Consider the following 19359-nt stretch of genomic DNA (forward strand, 5'->3'; position numbering starts at 1 on the left):
TGAATAACCTAATATACAATGAATTATACAATTAAAAAGGGTATGAGATTTAATGCAATCCCTATCAAAATACCACCAGCAATTTTCATAGAGCTAGGACAATGAATCCTAAAGTTTGTATGGAACCACAAAAGACCCCAAAGAGCCAAAGCAATCTTGAAAAGAAAACCAAAGCTGGAGGCATCATGACTCCAGACTTCAAGCTGTACTACAAAGCTGTAGTCATCAAGGTAATATGATACCAGCGCCAAACCAACACATAGACCAATGGAACAGAATAAAAAACTCAGAAATGGACCCACAACTATATGGTCAACCAATCTTTGACCAAGCAAGAAAGAATATCCAATGGAAAAAAGACAGTCTCTTTAACAAATGGTGTTGGGAAAACTGGACAGCAACATACAGAAGAATGAAACTAGACCACTTTCTTATACCATACACAAAAGTAAACTCAAAATGGATGAAAGACCTAAACGTGAGACAGGAAACCATCAAAATCCTAGAAGAGAACATAGGCAGCAACCTTGCTGACCTCGGCCAGAGCAGCTTCTTACTAGACACATGTGTAGTAAGGGAAACAAAAGCAAACATGAAGTAATGGGACTTTATCAAAAGAAAAAACTTCTGCACAGAGCAGGAGACAATCAATAAAAACTGGAAGGCAGCCTACAGAATGGGAAAAGATATTTGCAAATGACATATATGATAAAGGGTTAATAACCAGTATCTATAAAGAACTTATCAAACTCAACACCCAGAAAACAAATAACCCAGTTAAGAAATGGGCATGAGACTTGAACAGACGGTTTTCCAAAGAAGACATCCAGATGGACACATGAAAAGATGCTCAACATAATTCATCATCAGGGAAATACAAATCAAAACCACAATGAGATGCCGCCTTACACTGGTCAGAATGGCTAAAATTAACAACACAAACAACAAGTGTTGGCAAGGATGTGGAGAACGGAGAATCTCTAACACTGTTAGTGAGAATGCAAACTGGTGCAGCCACTCTGGAAAACAGTATGGAGGTTCCTCAAAAAGTTAAAAATAGAACTACCCTATGACCCATCAATTGCACTACTAGGTATTTACCCAGAGGATATGAAAATAGACTTAAAGGGGTACACGTACCCCTGTGTTTATAGCAGCATTATCAGCAATAGCCAAACTATGGAGGCAGCCCAAATGTCCATCAATTGATGAATAAAGAAGATGTGGTATATACAGACAATGGCCATCAAGAGGAATGAAACCTTGCCATTTGCAATGATGTGGCTGGAGCTAGAGTATATTATATTAAGTGTAATAAGTCAGGCAGAGAAAAACAAATACCGTATGATTTCACTCATACATACAACTTAAACAAAACTGATAAACATATAGAAAAGGGGGGAAAAGGTGGAAAACAAACCATAAGAGACTAGGATTAGAGAACAAACTGAAGGTTCGTGTAAGGAGGTGGGTGGGAGATGGGCTAAATGCGTGATGGGCATTAAGGAGGGCACTTGTGTTGAGCACTGGGTGTTATATGTAAGTGATGAATCACTAAATTCTACTCCTGAAAACAATATAACACTTTATGTTAACTAGAATTTCAATAACAGTTTGAGGGAAAAAAGGGTAGGTGAATTAAATCTCAATAAAACTTATAGAAAATAAGAAGAAATATTACTATGTCTTAATGAACAACATCGAATGGACATGTGTTATTGAAGCGGAACACTATTTTGTTTTGCTAAAAAATTTTTTTTAGTATGTATTTTGAGAAAGAGAGAGCACAAGCAGGGAAGGAGCAGAAGGAGAAGGAGAAGGAGAAGGAGAAGGAGAAGGAGAAGGAGAAGAGAGAGAGAGAGAGAGAGAGAGAGAATATCCCAAGCAGGCTCCATGCTCAGCGCAGAGCCTGAAGAGGGGCTCCAATAATCTAAAATTATTCCAAAATAAATTAACATTTATTTTAAAAGCTTGCTTCTGATAAAAAAGTAGGGTAGAAAGGCAAAATATTGCTCATCACTGAAGCTAAATGATGCCAACATGGAAATTTGTAACTATTTTATGTGCATGTGTGAAAAATTCCATTATCTAAAGTAAAAGCATATAAAGAAATTAACCAGGGGTGCCTGGGAGGCTCAGTCAATTTAGTGTCCAACTCTTGATTTTGGCTCAGGGCATGATCTCACAGTTCGTGAGATCGAGCCCTAGGTTGGGCTCCATGCTGACAGCATGGGGCCTGGTTCAGATTCTCTCTCTGCCCCTCCCCTGCTCATGCTCTTTCCCTCAAAATAAATAAACTTAAAAAAAAGAAATTAACCAAACTGTCAAGAATTTGGGGGAAAAAAACATAAGTGTATTATCATAACAAGTCTATTTTTCTTTTCTTTTTTTTTTTATAGAGAGCATACGTGAATAAGGGAGAGGGGCAGAGGGAGAGAAAGTGAATCTTAAGCAAGCTCCACATTCAGCTCGGAGCCCAATGCGAGGCGTGATCCCATGACCGTGGGATCATGACCTGAACCAAAAATCAAGACTTGGATGCTTAGCCAACTGAGCAACCAGGTGCCTCAAGACTATTTTTTTTATATGGCCTTGGGGTGTTTCGAATGTAGACATGTTCCCTGTCCAAGTTGGCAGTTATGCACAAAGCAGCACCCCTGCGACTCTCTGAACATTGCCCTTGGGTAACTCAGGGCTGGCAGGTTGCAATGCCACTGAATGTGAGCACACCTGCCAGAAGACCTCAGGGAACCGTGCCCACTCACACCCAGCCTTGATCTCAGAGCTGTCTTTGGCTGACACAGAAATCAATCCAATTAAAAGCGTCTCAAATGGGGTCTGAACATGGGTGAGAATCCCTTGCAGGGGTTGGTAAAACAGATTGCTGGGCCTACCTCCAGAATCTCACATTTGGCAAGACCTGGTCTGTGGCTTGAGATTTTGCATTTCAGGCCTCCAGCTGATCCTGATGTTCTGAGAATTACCACTTGAAAACTGTTAATTTACACCAGGAGCAGCAAACATCTTCCATAAAAGGCCAGACAGTAAATATCGTTGGTTTAGCAGGTCATACAGTCTCTGTAGCAACCACTCACCTCTACCATTGACTTCTTTCTACCTTTTCAGGCTTCCTCTGTTTTTTCGTTTGTTTGTGGTTTTTTTTTTTGTTTTGTTTTTTAGTTTTTTGTATTCAACCCTCATTTTAATTATTTTCAGTATTTTTTAAAGTCAGTGTAAAGTCATACATTTTCCAGTAAGTGCTAATCATCACTAGCTATGAGCCTCTTGATTTTTCCCACCTTATTCTATTAGTCTTCTTTTTCTTTCTTTTGTCATGACTGAATTGGACTGTTATCACTGAACCTACAAGAACATGTATCTGCTTCTCTACTTCTGTTTTCCATGATTTATATGTCTCCTTATTTGTCCTAGTGACCTGCATCAAACCAGACCTACAGCTAGCCCAACTCCTACCAGGGGCACGATGCTAACTACTTTCTTTAACAGGAGTGCCCTTGAACTGTTTACTGTTCACATACATCCTCATTTTTCTTAATTAGACCATAAAGCTGTGGAGGGCAGGAATCCTGTCTTATACTCCTGTGTCTAAACACGGTAACTTGTGCAAAGCAGATAGTAAGTGTTGACACACACTTTCATAATTTTTACCTTAAGTTTCTCCAGATCTGGCCTTTCAATACTGACCACCTCTGCCAGGAGCTGGGCTTCTAGACCATCTTCTGTGACCGTGAAATTGAGGAGGGTTGTCTGAGCTTGCAATTCTGGCTGATAGTGAGGATTTGCCAGTTTTGTGTGAAGGATAAGGCGAAAGTTCCTGTTAAATTCACATTCTTTATCTCCAATCCTGATATATCTAAAGGGGTACAACACAAACATTCAGGAGAGTCCCATGAACCATAATTGATATTTTGGTGTCATCCCATTCCTTTATTCTGATAGTGTATCTAGGCTGTAAGACCAGGTGATTCAAAATTTTTCAGCTACTATCTCCCTGAAGTATAAAAGAAATAGGAATTATCTACTCAACCTCTACACAATTTTTTACATGCCAAATGGTGAAAATGGTACTCATCTCAAAGTCACTGTAACAAGAAAATTCAATACATTATATAAAGGTTGTATAACAACAAATGTTAGCTTCTATAATGCTTTCTGTGATAAACCTTACATTAAACATTGTTATTCTTACAGGATAAAATGAGTATGTATTTGCATTTACTTGTGTGCATGTGTATTAAGTGTATATATTCTTAAAATTTATACACATATTCAAAATACACATACACTTAAAATTACTTTGTATTTCAGTAGTTTTGGCACTGGCTCAAAAGCAAAGTTTAAGAAGTGTCCTGTGTGGAATGCATGGGGGTGGGATCTCAGCACGTTTCTGTCCTATATCCCTATTCCCTTGGCACAGGGACCAGGAGCGTTGCACTTCATCCAAAGTATTCCAGTCAGAGTGAGTGTTCCTGGGACCTGGGATTGGAACAAAGAGAGGGAATCGGAAATAAAACCTATAAACTCATGTTGAAGTTCACCCTCTCCTCCTGGTAAACCACGCAGCAGAGAAAGACTTTCCTGGTTTCCCAAGGAAGATTAAACCAGTAATAGATTGAAGCATAACACAAAAGGAGCATGTTCTGGATTTTATGAGCTCCCAGGTCCCATCTTCCTGCCTGCCTTTTTAACTCAGCTGCCATGACATCCTGCAGCCTTGTGACACAGTCTTCGTTTTGCTTAAGCTAGATGGAGGTGGCTTCTGCAATTGCAAGCAAAGGTCTGAACGAATGCAGCCTCTCCCTGAGCGGAGGGCCTGACTTTTTTCTACCTCAGATACTGTAAGGACTTGTATCATGATGTAAGGACTTCATCATGAGGGCTCTGTTGTCCTCTGGGTTCTGGAAGGGCTTTGGTCAATGGAAGCACTAGTAAGAGATCGCAGCACAGGAGAGGGAGTTCAGCGTACGTCTTCCCTGCCTCAGCACCATGGTCTGGCGAAGACTGTGTCCTGCCATGACCAGATTCGAGGTTTGGGACGGTCTCCTTCCCCACAGCTCCACTCACAGGACCAAGTAACACCTTCAGGCTTGGAGGTGGTAATGGCTTCTGGCTGATGCAAGTCCTTGCTTGCTTGGACTCTTCTGCAGGGTTCCTTTACCCTTCCCTCTGAAAATTCTTTCTGTAATAGTCACTGTTAATTCTATTAAAAACTTCCAAGCTGTTTTGTGGCTTTTTTTTTTTTTCCCCCCCCTGCTGGGAACCTTCTCCAGTAGTGGGAGTTTTTAAATTCATGGGACAAATCACAAATATTGAAACTTCTCCAACTTTTCCATCAGAGGTTCAAACTGTACTGGAGTAAAAACGCACGTAAGAAGCCTAGGAGTGAGCCCAAAACAGAGAGCATCTTCTCAGCCTCTTTGAATTACAAAATTCTGCATTCTTTCATACTTAAGTGTATAAAGTAGTTTAATTGTAGATGAATCCTAATGATGATAGACTTTTATCCAAAAGCCGTATTATCTTTAATGTAAATATAGTATTTTTAAAAAAAATCACTGACTTACAGGTAAAATGTTATTTCACTAAATTTATCAATTTTGGAAAATTGGATGAATTAAAAGAGACATTGAACAGTAAGTTCAGCATTAAGGCAACATTCCTTTTTATTACAATGCCTCAATGTTTGTAACAACTTTTCTTTAAAAGTGAGGAGAGATGCCCAAAATTTGTAATGTGGCAGTATTTTAGGTTGCTGTTGGTGAATGTTTCCTAATTGTATTTTACTCTGGGATTAGTCTCTTGGGTCACATGGTAAGGAAAGGACTTCAGAACCAATGGCCATTTAATCTGAGTAGGAACATTGTTATGAAACAATTTTTGTGGGTAAAGATTATTTAAAAAGTCATAGTATTCTTAAATTGCTAAAGCTTTAATCACAAAATCACTCTTAATCACTAAAGCTTTAGTCACTACAGCTCAGAACCTTAAAATATTGAGAAGATTCATTACTTCTCATCTTCATTGAACTCTCAAGTTTTGTTTGCATTGCATAAATCTTATATTTGCAACAAAGACCTTCAGTTTCTGATGAAGTGTCTAAGTTTGAAAACGATCTGCCCAAGAAATCACCTTTGGAGACATTCTTTATTAAGTTAAATGGTGAATTCATTCATGTCACCTAGTCTTGGGTTGTTTTTACTGTGTCAAGACTTCCTACTCTTTAATATTTTTTTCTAGAAGGATGAAGAGCAATTTAGGTAGCACATGTCTTCTGAAACAGTAGATAACTGTATAATATAGCTCCCTTTAAAAAAATACATAAATAAAAAGAGTATTCACATCACCATTAAAGAGAAACACTGAGACAGAAAAAAGATGAATGAACCACAGGCCAAATGTTTTATAAATGAACCAGACAGCAGCTGTTGGTGTATCCAGTGAGCACAGTGGCCCCATGCCCTTGTTCCACAGGTCATGGCAATGACACCATCTGTTCACATGTTTGCAAGTATTTTCCAGTTGATATCATGCTCATTAAAGTAATCATGTACCTTATTGATAATTTCTTCTGTTATTTGTATTTGTAGTAAAAAATGTTACAACCATTCAGTCACTCAACAAACAGTTATTGAACATCTACACCATGTCAAGCTCTCAGAGAGTGTCAAAGGCAGTGGGCATAAAAGAGAAACAGGCAGGGTCTCTGTTCTCACAAACATTATTACTTCACTCTCTCATATTAGGCATTATGAGTATAAAATATTACATACCAATGCAGCCACTCATCTACTTAGTCTGTTCAATAAATGAATACACATTAGGTGCCTACAATGTGATGGCCATATCAAGATCAAAGATCTGCCCAATTAAAACACAGGGAAAGAATGCGAATAGACATTCCTCTAACGATGATACACAAACGGCCAGTAAGCATCTGAAAAGATGTTCAACACCATTAGTCATCAGGGAAATGCAAACCAAAGCCCCAGTGAGGTGCCACTTCACATCCACTGCAAGGCTATAATACACAACAACAACAAAAACACAGGGCACCTGGCTGGCTTAGCCGAAAAAGCATGCTACTCTTGATCTTGGGGTCGTGAGTTTGAGTCCCCTGTTGGGTGTACAGATTACTTTAATAAAAACTTAAAATACACACACACACACACACACACTAAACCATAACAAGTGTTGGCAAGGATATAGAGAAACCAGAACCCTTTATACGCTGCCGGTGGGAATGTAAAATGGCAGGTCCACTTTGAAAAACAATTCGGCAGTTTCTCACAATCTTAAACACACAGCTACCATTTAACCAAGCGATTCTTCTCCAAGATCCCAAAGAATGAAAACACAGGTCCACTTAAGATCTATACACAAAGGTTCATAGCAGTGTTATTCCTAATAGCCAAAAGGGGGAAAAAATCCAAATGCCTGTAAACTCAAGAATAAACCAACTATAGAGCGTCCAAACAAAGGAATGTTACTTGGCAACAAAAAGGAAAGAAGTACTGATAATGCCTAACGTGGATGAACTTTGAAAAGACTGTGCCAAGTAAAAGCAGGTAGCCACACAGGACCACATATTTTATGATTCTACTTACAGGAAACGTCCAGAATGGGCACATCTGTAGAGACAGAAAGGACACGAGTGGGTGCCCAAGAGTCTCAGCCTAAAACCGTAGTAATGGCTGCCCAGTGCGTGCATATACGGAAACCCACTTACTTGTGCGCTTTATATGATGAAATTGCACAGTATGTGAATAATAACAGTGCTACCAAGAAAGACAAAAACAACAAAAAGCTATCAAAAAGTCAGTTTGTACCATATGGGCTGTTAGCAACCCGTAAGGTAAGGAACTGTGCTGATAACTGGTTTCTCAGACGCTCATGCTTTTGAGCACAGTGAGGCATGTCACAGGATGGTCTTCTATGACAAGGCTATCTTTCTTAGTTAACCCACGTCTTGTTGACTGAAGACATATTCAACCACATCTTTGTTCAGAACAAAATTTTTCCCATTGCTTGAATTTCTCTTTCCAAGGGTTCCCAAAACTGATCTCAAAAGTAGCTTTGAGAACTTCTTTCTTCACTAGCACTATTCACTGCATTACCATTACCCTAAGCTTCAGGATTTACAGGACTGGCTTTTAAAGGAACTTTCAAGAATGAAGGTTTCATGTAATTACTATGCCTCGGTTCTCATATGTAAGCAGGATTCAAACTGATACTCATTTGTATCATCACAGTAATAAAACCCATACTTGAATAAACCTCTGGTGCTTCTTGGGATTTTCTGATTAGGGCTCCATCTTGGTTTGAATTCATTCCTTCTCAGAGCAGTATTTCAGAAATGCCAGGTCTGTCACAACTTTCCTTGATTTTAGATTCAATTTTCCCTAATTTGCTTATGAATTTTTACTGGATTTGAGTTCATACTTCATAAACTTCTGGTTTTAACCACTAACCTTTAGACCCAGATAAAAAGAGAATGTAAACTTTTTTATAATTTACAAAATTGTATTTAGGGGAGGCTGGGTGGCTCAGTCGGTTAAGCATCCGACTTTGGTTCAGGTCATGATCTCACGGTTCATGAGTTCAAGCCCCACCTCAGGCTCTGTGCTGACACCTCACAGCCTTCTTTGGATTCTGTGTCTCCCTCTCTCTCTGTCCCTCCCCCATTTGCACGCAGTCTTTCTCTCTCTCAAAAATAAACACTGAAAAAATTTAAAAATAAAAGGAAAATTAAAAATTGCATTTAAATGAAGAACACTGAACAAACCAACTCCACCATTTTCCTCATTGTTGTCTACTTATCTCGGTGTCACAGGCTGAGGAACTGAGGTGACAAGTCAGTTTAATTTCGAGGTCTATATGTGAGGGTGTGTATATTGTCCACATGTGAAAATCAAAACAAGCCTCCACAAGACGTCTAACTTACTTTTGGAAGTTCTAGGTGGTCGGGCCTCAGGGAGAAAGCTCTCTAGAGCAGGGACTGGAGAACTGTTTCTATCAAGGGCCAGAGAGCAAATACTTCAGGTTTTGTGGGCCATATACATCTTTCTCAAATACTCATCTTTGTTGACAACCCTTTAAAAACCATTCTTACCTCATGGGTTGCATCAGGACAGGTTGTTCACCCTCTCGCCACTCTCGAAGATCACGCGGTTAGGGCTATGAATGTAATCTCCTCCAGGGAAATGGCAGCTAATCCCACTCGACTTCCCAGTAACACCACACTACGATTTTTCCCATCAGCTACTACACATAACATTGCTCCCCTCCATAGGCTTTCATGAAAAAAAGTGTGAGACTGGCCAACATGAAGCATGTGGTTTGAACAATTTTACTTTTGGGTGTAGGTGACAAAAGCTTTAAACAGGTTAAATACTTAACCAAATATCTGAGATAAAGCAATGCTGCATAAAATAGCTCAGAGACAATTCTGTGGCTCAAAATTTATCTTGCACACTTCCCTTGTACACCAACGTATACCATGAGGCACTCACATACCCCGGTTTGAGAATGAGAAACCTACCTGCTTGAGGGACAGGTCTGATTGTATCAGTGAGGAGACAGTTAATCAGAGGAAAAGAGAAGGATGTCTGCCTACAAAATTGGGTTTTACATTTTGCTTGGAAACATTATTTGATAAGTTCAGATTTCCCAGGGATAGTAAATTATCCTCAATTGGGGTGTTTATGATCTATGAAAGGCAAAAACTGCATAATGACTCAGTGGGTTTTATCATTGCTGCTAGGTTAATTTTTGGTTAATCTCCTATCTGGGAAAATTAAACAGACTGCTAGTGCTCTCTCATGATTTGAAGGATCCAAAAAAACAACGGAGTTAACCAGAGGGGTGGGAAAAGCAAACAATCACTTCGCTGTTTCTGTGAAAGACAGGAGTCCAGAGGTTATGACTTCTAGAATATAGTAGGTAGCTATGAGCTCTTGAACCTAAACTCCAATGAGAAGCAAGAGCAGGTGTGAAGAACAACATAAAACTTGGAACTGTGGCTATTATCTTAAAAGAGTAGTTCTTAACCCATTTTCTGGCCCCATGTCCCCCACAAACAGGACTTGCCTCTGACATTACACCACCATGAGAATCACGTGGGGCAGCAATCTCTGAAGCTTTGGGTAGGGTTGCTCCTAGAGGGTTTTTATTCACCCTTTCAAGACAGTGACCTTCTCCTGCCCCCTTTTCTCACTGCCTGGTGTGCAGGTGACTGATTATATGACTTCAGATCAGAAATAAAATTATTTTCCATAATACAAACACTACAGTTTTATTGGATAGGACATAGGGTGAATCAAAAACATTATTTCACCTAGCAGACTTGTAGTTTTAGAGCAAGAAGGGCCCCTAGAGATCATTCAACTGATTCCTTTTTATGGACCCAAATAGTTTATGACTTGTCCAAGGTCACATAGCTTAGTGGCAGAGCTGGGACTAGAACCTGGGTCTCTAGACTCCTAGTATAAAGTTCATTTCACTACAGCACACTGTAGGTTAATTTGCTGTTTGATACTGACAGCTTGTGACCCCAGCCTCCACTGACCTGTCTGACCGTCGATCACAAAAGAGTACTGAGAAAATATGATGGACTCAGTAACCATCTATAGCCACTAGAAGAAAAAATATAAAGACACAGCTCAGAGAACGTGCCCTGCTGATCTTTGCTTAGAAATTCTGTCCTTGTTTATGAAGGAGAATAGCACTAATTATTGAGGTGCCCAGGTCTGACCAAAGACTTGTAATTTCTGGTAGATATTTTTATAAAATGAATTAATTTATAAAATCTTTTTTTTTTTTTTAATTTTTTTTTTCAACGTTTTTAAATTTATTTTTGGGACAGAGAGAGACAGAGCATGAACGGGGGAGGGGCAGAGAGAGAGGGAGACACAGAATTGGAAACAGGCTCCAGGCTCCGAGCCATCAGCCCAGAGCCTGACGCGGGGCTCGAACTCACGGACCGCGAGATCGTGACCTGGCTGAAGTCGGACGCTTAACCGACTGCGCCACCCAGGCGCCCCTAAAATCTTTAAAATAAATCAAAGTAGAGAAAAATTTTGTCTTTTGGCTCTCAGGAAAAAAAAAAAGAGTCTTTTAAAAACACCAAAATGCTCACTAGTTAGTGGAAGAAATTCTTGTATAAAAGACCACCATCTACAATTAACTATTAATTTGGTTTTCCATAGGTCAGGTTTAAATAAAAACCAGATACATTTCAAATTTCAAAATTCTTTCAAAGTTTATTCAAAATTCAGCTGAAAGGTGTTTTGGAATGAAAAGGTTTCTAATTTCTTCAAGTCACAGAAGGTCATCACTATTGTGAAGGACTGGTAAACGACATCAAAACCACTACATGGGTGATGGGCATTACGGACGACACTTGTTGGGATGAGCAGCGGGTGTTAGATGTAAGTGATGAATCACTAAATTCTATTCCTGAAACCATTATTACACTATATGTCAACTACTTTGGATTTAACTAAAATTAAAAGAAAAAAAGAACGAAAACAAACACACACACACACACACATGAAATGATGGCCTAACCAAAGTTCACAGCATTTCTGTGACAGACATGGGGAAACATTTCTCCCTATCATCAAATTTACCCAAAAACCAGAATCTCTGTGAGTTGAGGCAGCATGATCTCAACATAATCAAGATGAGAATTTCAAGTTGGATATTATAACCTGGACGTTTTATATCTAAGGTATGTATCTGGAAGGTAAGGAAGTAGCTTTTACTGTTGGTGGAACTGTTCTCAAGATTTAGTGTTGCTGCTGAATGACTTTTCCCTAGTGATGAGATATTCTGAGCACATGAACAAACAACATCATTATTTTTTTTTTTTATTGCCATCTAAAACAAAATTTGGAAAAGCAACATACTCAGTTTAGGACAAGGACCTGCTTCTGTGGCAGACTGGGGTCTTGACTAGGAATGGCTGCAGGAGACTTTATTTTGATGATGACGACGACGACAACTCTTTTGTTAAAAAGGTTGCAAAGTCTTTCTCACAGTGCTGTTTAGACAGAAATTCCCTAAGATACTGTATTAGTGTAATGAAGGTTCTCACTTTGAGACGGACAATTCACACAAGTTCCCTGAATAGGAGGAATCAGAGCCTGTTTGTCAAGGTAAAGAGATTGCAGGTGGGTTTTGAGATAAGTGAATAAGACAGTCGCGCTAGTTGGGGTAAAAACACACTCAAGAAATGAAAGAAAGAAAAAAAAAAAACACTTTTCTATAGACATCTAAAACCTCACTGCACGTCCCGCTGTTTAAAATTAGCCGCTTCTCCACTGGCCTTGGGAGCTGCGACAGCTTGGCCGGGACAGCTTGGCCGGGAGCGCGGCTGCAGCACCCGGGGACGCGCGGCAGCGGGCCGCGTTACTTAGCAACCCCAGTAGGAGGGGCCGCAGAGTTGGTCAAACCCCGCCCCTCAAGAAAGGTTTCAGCTGAAAGCCGCGCAGCTGGCCAGGCGGCGCAGGAAAAGGAAGAAAGTCCTGAATAGAAATGAGTTGTTTTGCTGCTTCATATAGTTAATATAACCAACACGTCCTTCTCAGATAAAAGCAAACTTCAATTAGAATTATAAAAAAAAAAAAAAAAAAGAAAAAAAAAAGACTCATGGTGCAGGACTCCAGGTACCATTGCTTAGAAAGAAAAATGGAAGCTAAACAAGAAAATCATAGATTATTTCCTTTGAGATATAGAATATACATAGTATGCATTATATGTTAGATATTATGACACATATTTTGATATGTACCATATTTCAATATATCCATACTGAAGTATTATGAGGCAGCATGAAAAAATTCTAGTTCTATTTGCATTTTTTTTTTTTTAAGGAAAACTGCTTTTTTAAAGAAAATAAGGTCAAGTTCTTTGTGGTCTGTTTGGAATTTACCTTCGCATAAAGTCAAACAACTACTACACAGACGACTATGTGTCCAAAAAAAAAAAAAAAATCTGGATTGAATTTAGGAACAGAAAGGTCTTTTCTGTAATTCAACTTTATTTTGAATTTAGAAATTAGGAGAGACTAGAATGCTGAGTTATATTGTAGGAGGGCATGAATTAACTTGAAAATAAAGTGATTCCGGGGCGCCTGGGTGGCGCAGTCGGTTAAGCGTCTGACTTCAGCCAGGTCACGATCTCGCGGTCCGTGAGTTCGAGCCCCGCGTCAGGCTCTGGGCTGATGGCTCGGAGCCTGGAGCCTGTTTCCGATTCTGTGTCTCCCTCTCTCTCTGCCCCTCCCCTGTTCATGCTCTGTCTCTCTCTGTCCCAAAAATGAATAAAAAAAAAAAAAAAAAACGTTGAAAAAAAAAAAGAAAATAAAGTGATTCCTACCCACAAGGCATATAATGAGAGAACTACATACCTCCTGAGTTTATTTAAAAACTAGAAGCTTCCAGCTCAAGAGAGCACATTTTATCACAGTGTGGGACTTAATTTAACATTGTTCTAAAGTCCCACCCAAGAACCCATTTAAAAATATCTATAATCAACTGTAATATAATCATGTAGCATCAAACCCAAGGAACATAATAATGTTGAACAAACTGAAAATGTGGTAACTGAAAACAATTCCCCCTATTAATCTTAGTACCACTTTTAGGAAACACAATCATGATAAATATCTGTAAAATAGCTTTTACCTTATTATTTCTGTGAAATAAATTTATATAGCTAATATTTCTGTTAGTTTTTTCAATCTTTTTAAAGTAGGCTTCATACCCAGCACGAACTCCATGTGGAACTTGAACTCACAACTCAGAGATCCAGAACTGCGCTAAAATCAAGAGTCAGACACTTAAGTGCCACGCAGGCACCTCACTGTTAGTTTTAAGTTTCTATATAGGGCATGCTACTTGAAGATTATTATTAAAAGGATAAGTACATGAAGAATAGAGGAAAAGTACAAAATGTCTTTTAAAAAATATTTATAAGTTCAGAAACAATCTGAAATTGTATCTTACAATAAAGTTACTCCAGCTAAGATTAAAGTCCAAAAACTACTTCAATAATATTTGTGGGGGGGGGGGGGGGGATTTGAAAGATTAAAGAGATACAATTTTACGAAGATGTTTCACAGATCAGCAGCTTCTCTAATATATAAGCCAGTAAATTTGCTTTGGAAAAGGTACATGTTGATAAATCTCCCCAGATATGTTTTCTGTCGATTGATATGATAAGATGTATTTTACTTAAAATTAGGATTGTCTGGAGTTTGGTGGATTTAATTATTTGTAATTACCCAGCTGTTGTCAGCCTGTGGCCATTTTATGACAGTGGTATCTACTATGTGGGTCAGGTTCAACTGTATATCTTCTCAAACACAGATTTAATGTGCTATTGATGAAACCATTACTAGAACCAAATTAAAGTCTGGGCTGATGTATTGGTCCACAGGGAGCTGTCAGACATGAAAGGAGTAATTAGTATTCATTACTTCATACTCCACAACATTCCAATTATTAATGAACTTCAACTTTTGGACTATGCTATATCTATCACAAGCATCTTCTCAGACATTCATTATTAGGAAGAATAAACTAATATTGGTTAAAAAAAGGCCCCTAAAACAAACAGAACTGAAAAAAACAAAAACACTATTAATAGCGGAAAACTTTGTGAGGGATGTGACTTTCAAGAGTGTGCAATGCAAGGATTATCCCACCTGCATGGGAGGAATAGGATACAATGAAGACATGCACCCGCTTTGCAATCCTCTTTTCCTTGTTTTCCAAGCTATCTTGTCTTTACAATACAAGGGAAACGTCTATAATCACAAAGGTAATTGCACAGACGGGACAGCAAAGAAATGTAATGATAGAAGGGCCTAGAAAAAAGTTAAGCAAAATGTTCATTGTTGAACCTCAGAACAGGAGGCCCATCAGACAATTTATAATCATGTAGGTTAGTCTGGGATGTGATCAAGGTAAACTCACAATTTTTCTGTTCCTGTTATAATATTACAAATGGGTATTTCTATTAAAAGCCCTATGGACCTTTTCTCATTAGTTTTCTTTTCCATTGTTTTCTCCTTTTTATTTACAGCATTAGAAGAAAAATAATTCTTACTTCAACCAATGTATTTTAATTTTGCATATCACCTTCTAGTTTGCACATGTATGAATTTTTAAAATTTTTCTTTTTTTCTTAGTGTTACATGAAGTAACAAGAAAGCATTTACCCTGTTTAAACAGACATTTTGTCAGATGAAAATAATACTATCACTAAAATATCAAACATTATTCCCAAGTACTTTTAAAGTTTTTATCAACTGGTAACAAAATGTGGAGTATTCTCAATTTTTTCCATTCAAAACTAAGAGGTGTGAAAAAAAAAAAAGGAAGTAGACTAGTTCCTCCTCAGCAGAGGTGGCTAATAGTAGTCCATACAGAACTCTACTGTATTACACGAAACAGCAGATGAGTCGAAGCTCCTACCTCCGTTCTCTCAAACACACCACAGTTCTTACACACTGGTGGGGAGCATTTGAATTTCTAGGAACACTATGGAAAACAATTTGGTGTTGTGTTTTAAAGCTTATTGTGCACACACTCTACACCTTAACTCTTCTGCTCCAGAATACGAACTATGAAGAATCTCTTGCTGTGTGCACCTGTAGATGTATAAACGAACCATCAGTATGTTACCATTCATAGCAGCCTGGCTTCTTAGAATAGAAAACATAAACATAACCTCAAGGCCCTTCAATAAGAACATTTAATAAATTGCGGTAAAGTGACACCACTATTTCAATGATGAAAATGAAACAATTAGAGCTAGAAGAATATGGGTAAGTCTTAGACACCTAATAGGAGAAACTTCAAATCCCTTTATACACACACACACACACACACACACACACACACAATGTGACATTTTTGTAAAGCCCCAACTCAAGCAAAAATGAAACTATTTTAAATAAAGCTTTGAAATGATAACAAAATTTAGAATACTACCTTTGGGAGAGGAGGCCCAATGGGAAATGAGAGGAGCACAAAGGCAGCTTAAAGAATTTAGTTCATAATTTGAATGGAAGATACTTATCTAATTTATCATTATGCTTTATATAATTTTATATGTTACGTATTTTATATGTATCAGCATTAAATAATACAACTTAAATGACCAAAACTCTCTGTTGTTCTTAGGAGGCAACTTAAAACATCAAAAGATATGACTGATTCCTTTTTTACACGTCCCACGTCCAAAAAACAACGGCTCACACTTCTGGATCTCTGGCTTAGTCTCTGATTCATACTCTCACTGTACTTATCAGTGGTTCAAGATTCAAGAGACATAATCTATTCTGACTACCTATGTGTGCTATGCTCAGTTTGTATTTTTTTCCTCACCAGGTAAGAAAATGTAAACATAGAAAAATGGACTAAACAACTTATTCCACATCACCAAACTGGAGGGTATCGGGCCAAGATTTGAACCAAATTTTATGCTACTTCTTCTACCCTGGTGCTATTTTTTCAATTATTTATTTATTTACTTATTTATTTGAGAGAGAAAGAGAGAGAATGGGGGAGAGGGGCAGAGGAAGGGGGGGAGAGAGAAAATCCTAAGCAGGCTCCATGCATGCACCCTGATGTGGGGCTCAATTTCACAACCCTCGGATCATGACCTGAGCTGAAATCAAGAATTGGATGCTCAACTGACTGAGCCCCCCGGGTCCCCTCCAAGGGCCAATTTCTGACAACTACATGCTAGTACATAAGCCCCACCTCACAACCTTAAAGTCTCTCTTGAAAATATTTTTTTAAAGTTTTTTTTTAATGTTTTATTTATTTTTGAGACAGAGGGAGAGACAGAGCGTGAGCAGGTAAGGAGCAGAGAGAGAGGGAGACACAGAATCAGAAAGCAGGCTCCAGGCTCTGAGCTGTCAGCACAGAGCCCGACGCGGGGCTCAAACTCACGAACGGTGAGATCACGACCTGAGCTGAAGTCGGATGCTCAACCGACTGAGCCACCCAGGCGCCCCTCTCTTGAAAATATTTACATAGCTAGTTCAAGACTGTGGATTAATCACTGCATTAACTTTTCCTCCCATAGCGAGTCCTAGGGAAAAGATGGAAAAATGTATATTCAAAGAAACAATAAATTCAAAATCATTGAATTCAAGATTACAATGAGTGGAAGCCAAAAAAAAAAAAAATGAGGAATGAAAGAAATTCATGAAAAATCTAATGGAAAACATTAGCAAAAGTTAACAATACACAATCCATGGAAGGCGATAAACATATCCTTATTGACATTCAAGGAAAATCAAAATAAAGCAGAAAGGAGAAGGATTCTGTTACTGATGCTTCCACTGGCTCTTGCTCATGATGCCATATCTCCTCGTGTTCTGTGATTTCTGCCTGTTAACTCACAGATACTTTGAAATGGTGTCTCATACAATCCTCTAAAGCCTGGGTTTACGTACATAATTCCAGACAGGATTTTTGTTTGCTTCTGCCAAATACACTGGAGTATGACCTATCCGATGCCACTGAAAAATAAGTTATTGGTTTGAGGTTTTTAGGGCATCTAAGTAAAAATTTGTCTTGAACATTTACGAGAGGGATGGTTTCTGATTAGGAACTCTCACAGGATGTTTTTCCACCTCTTTTCAGGGCCAAAGTACAAGAAGGAAAGCATTCCTTTCTGCAGGGCTGGGTTTTGTTTAGTTTTTAACAAATTTACCCTTAAGCAGAAGGTAGGGCCCCTACAGTTTCTAGCATTATACAGGAGTCTCTTAGCTGACTTCACACCCTCAAATGGCTTGGTCCAAGTTCTAGGTATCCACCAAAACAGAGACCCAGGTCATTATGTTTTAGCAGGTGCCCTCAGGAAGAAAACCAGCTTCGGTGTTCCTTGCCTATTTGATTCCTATAGTCCTATTTTTTTTGGTCAACCAAGTGCCAAAAGATGTGAATATGTTAACATATTTAGTTGCTTTTCAGCATTCACACATCTACTCTGCCATAATACCCGAAATATAAGTCTATGTTTTTATTGTTTTATTTTTACTTTGGTTTATTCATCTTTTTAAAGACATACAGTATGTATTTCTTACCCATAGAGAACTTGTAGTCTAATACAGATAGGAGTGAAAAAAAATTAAACATATTCTAAGACGGACAGATAAAGGCAAAATGACACAGTGGCCCAGTACAGAATGGACTGTGCATGGGAAGCCCTGAAAGTGGAAACTTAAAATTCTCATTTAATAAATTAACTGGCAGGTGAATTCTGAATTAAGTGAATTTGGGATTTGCAGAAAGGTAAGTAAAACAGCCTATCATAGGAGGGGGTTATTAATCTGTGTGAATGAAGGGAATATGGAAGTATCAAATAGGTAAGGCATTTCCTAGCCTTCACAGAAGAGCTTCAATTCAATGTAACAGGCAACAGAGAATTCTTTTTTTTTAAAAAAAATTATTTTAAACGTTTACTTATTACCAAGAGACAGAGAGAGACAGAGCATGAGCATGGGAGGGGCAGAGAGAGAGGGAGGCACAGAATCCGAAGCAGGCTCCAGGCTCTGAGCTGTCAGCACAGAGCCCGACACGGGGCTCGAAGTCACAAACCGCGAGATCATGACCTGAGCTGAAGTCAGACGCTTAACCGACTGAGCCACCCAGGTGCGCCAACAACACAGAATTCTTAATGGGTTCTTCGACAGGTGAGTGACAGAAGCGGTGTTAGGAAAAGATTATCGTAATCACTCTCTGGGTTGGAGAGTAGTGAGCAGAGAGAGACTGTAAAGACGTTACCTCATTCAGCATGAAGAAATGAAAGGTCTGAATTACACTGTAAGTTGTAGGTAAAAAAAAAAAAAAAATTATATATATATATATGGATTCCAAAACATTGATGAGAAAATAAACAAGGTTTAGGGGAAAAAGAGTAGGAAGAGTAACAATGGCCAAGCAGCATTCATAGGAATTCTACTGAAAGGTGGTAGTGACTATTTATTTGGAAAAAAAAGTTCAGAAATTATGTTTCCAACATGTATATTAACTGTCAGAGAGTCATAGTGATGTGGGAAACAAAGGCAGAAGGAAATGGTAGATAAAATTAAATTTCCTTATAACCTACAGCCTACTGACAAATACTAGAGATAGGTAGAGTATACATTCCTCCAGGAACTATCTTAAAGTTAATGCTTTGCTAGAGGGAAAAACCACCTTAGTTTGACAATAGCTAGGCCCCTAGGATCTCAGTATCTTCTTTGGCAGATGAAAGTCCTTTTGGAAACTTACCTTGCCTTTACCTCTCCCAACTCCCAAGTATGTGGTTAGTCACTCC

At 38.7% G+C, this 19359-nt stretch overlaps 1 protein-coding gene across 3 annotated transcripts in view; it reads right to left on the reverse strand.

The window, feature by feature from the left end:
- DNAH11 (dynein axonemal heavy chain 11) overlaps positions 1–19359 on the reverse strand; it is a 367119-nt gene that overhangs the window by 60864 nt on the left and 286896 nt on the right. For all 3 annotated transcript variants that reach the window (XM_058724852.1, XM_058724850.1, XM_058724851.1), the window contains one exon: positions 3670–3874. In XM_058724852.1, coding sequence (XP_058580835.1) covers positions 3670–3874 — 205 coding nt within the window. The remainder of the gene's footprint in view (positions 1–3669; positions 3875–19359) is intronic.

Source organism: Neofelis nebulosa, chromosome 4, assembly GCF_028018385.1.
Source record: "Neofelis nebulosa isolate mNeoNeb1 chromosome 4, mNeoNeb1.pri, whole genome shotgun sequence".
In the NCBI taxonomy this organism is placed as follows: domain Eukaryota; kingdom Metazoa; phylum Chordata; class Mammalia; order Carnivora; family Felidae; genus Neofelis; species Neofelis nebulosa.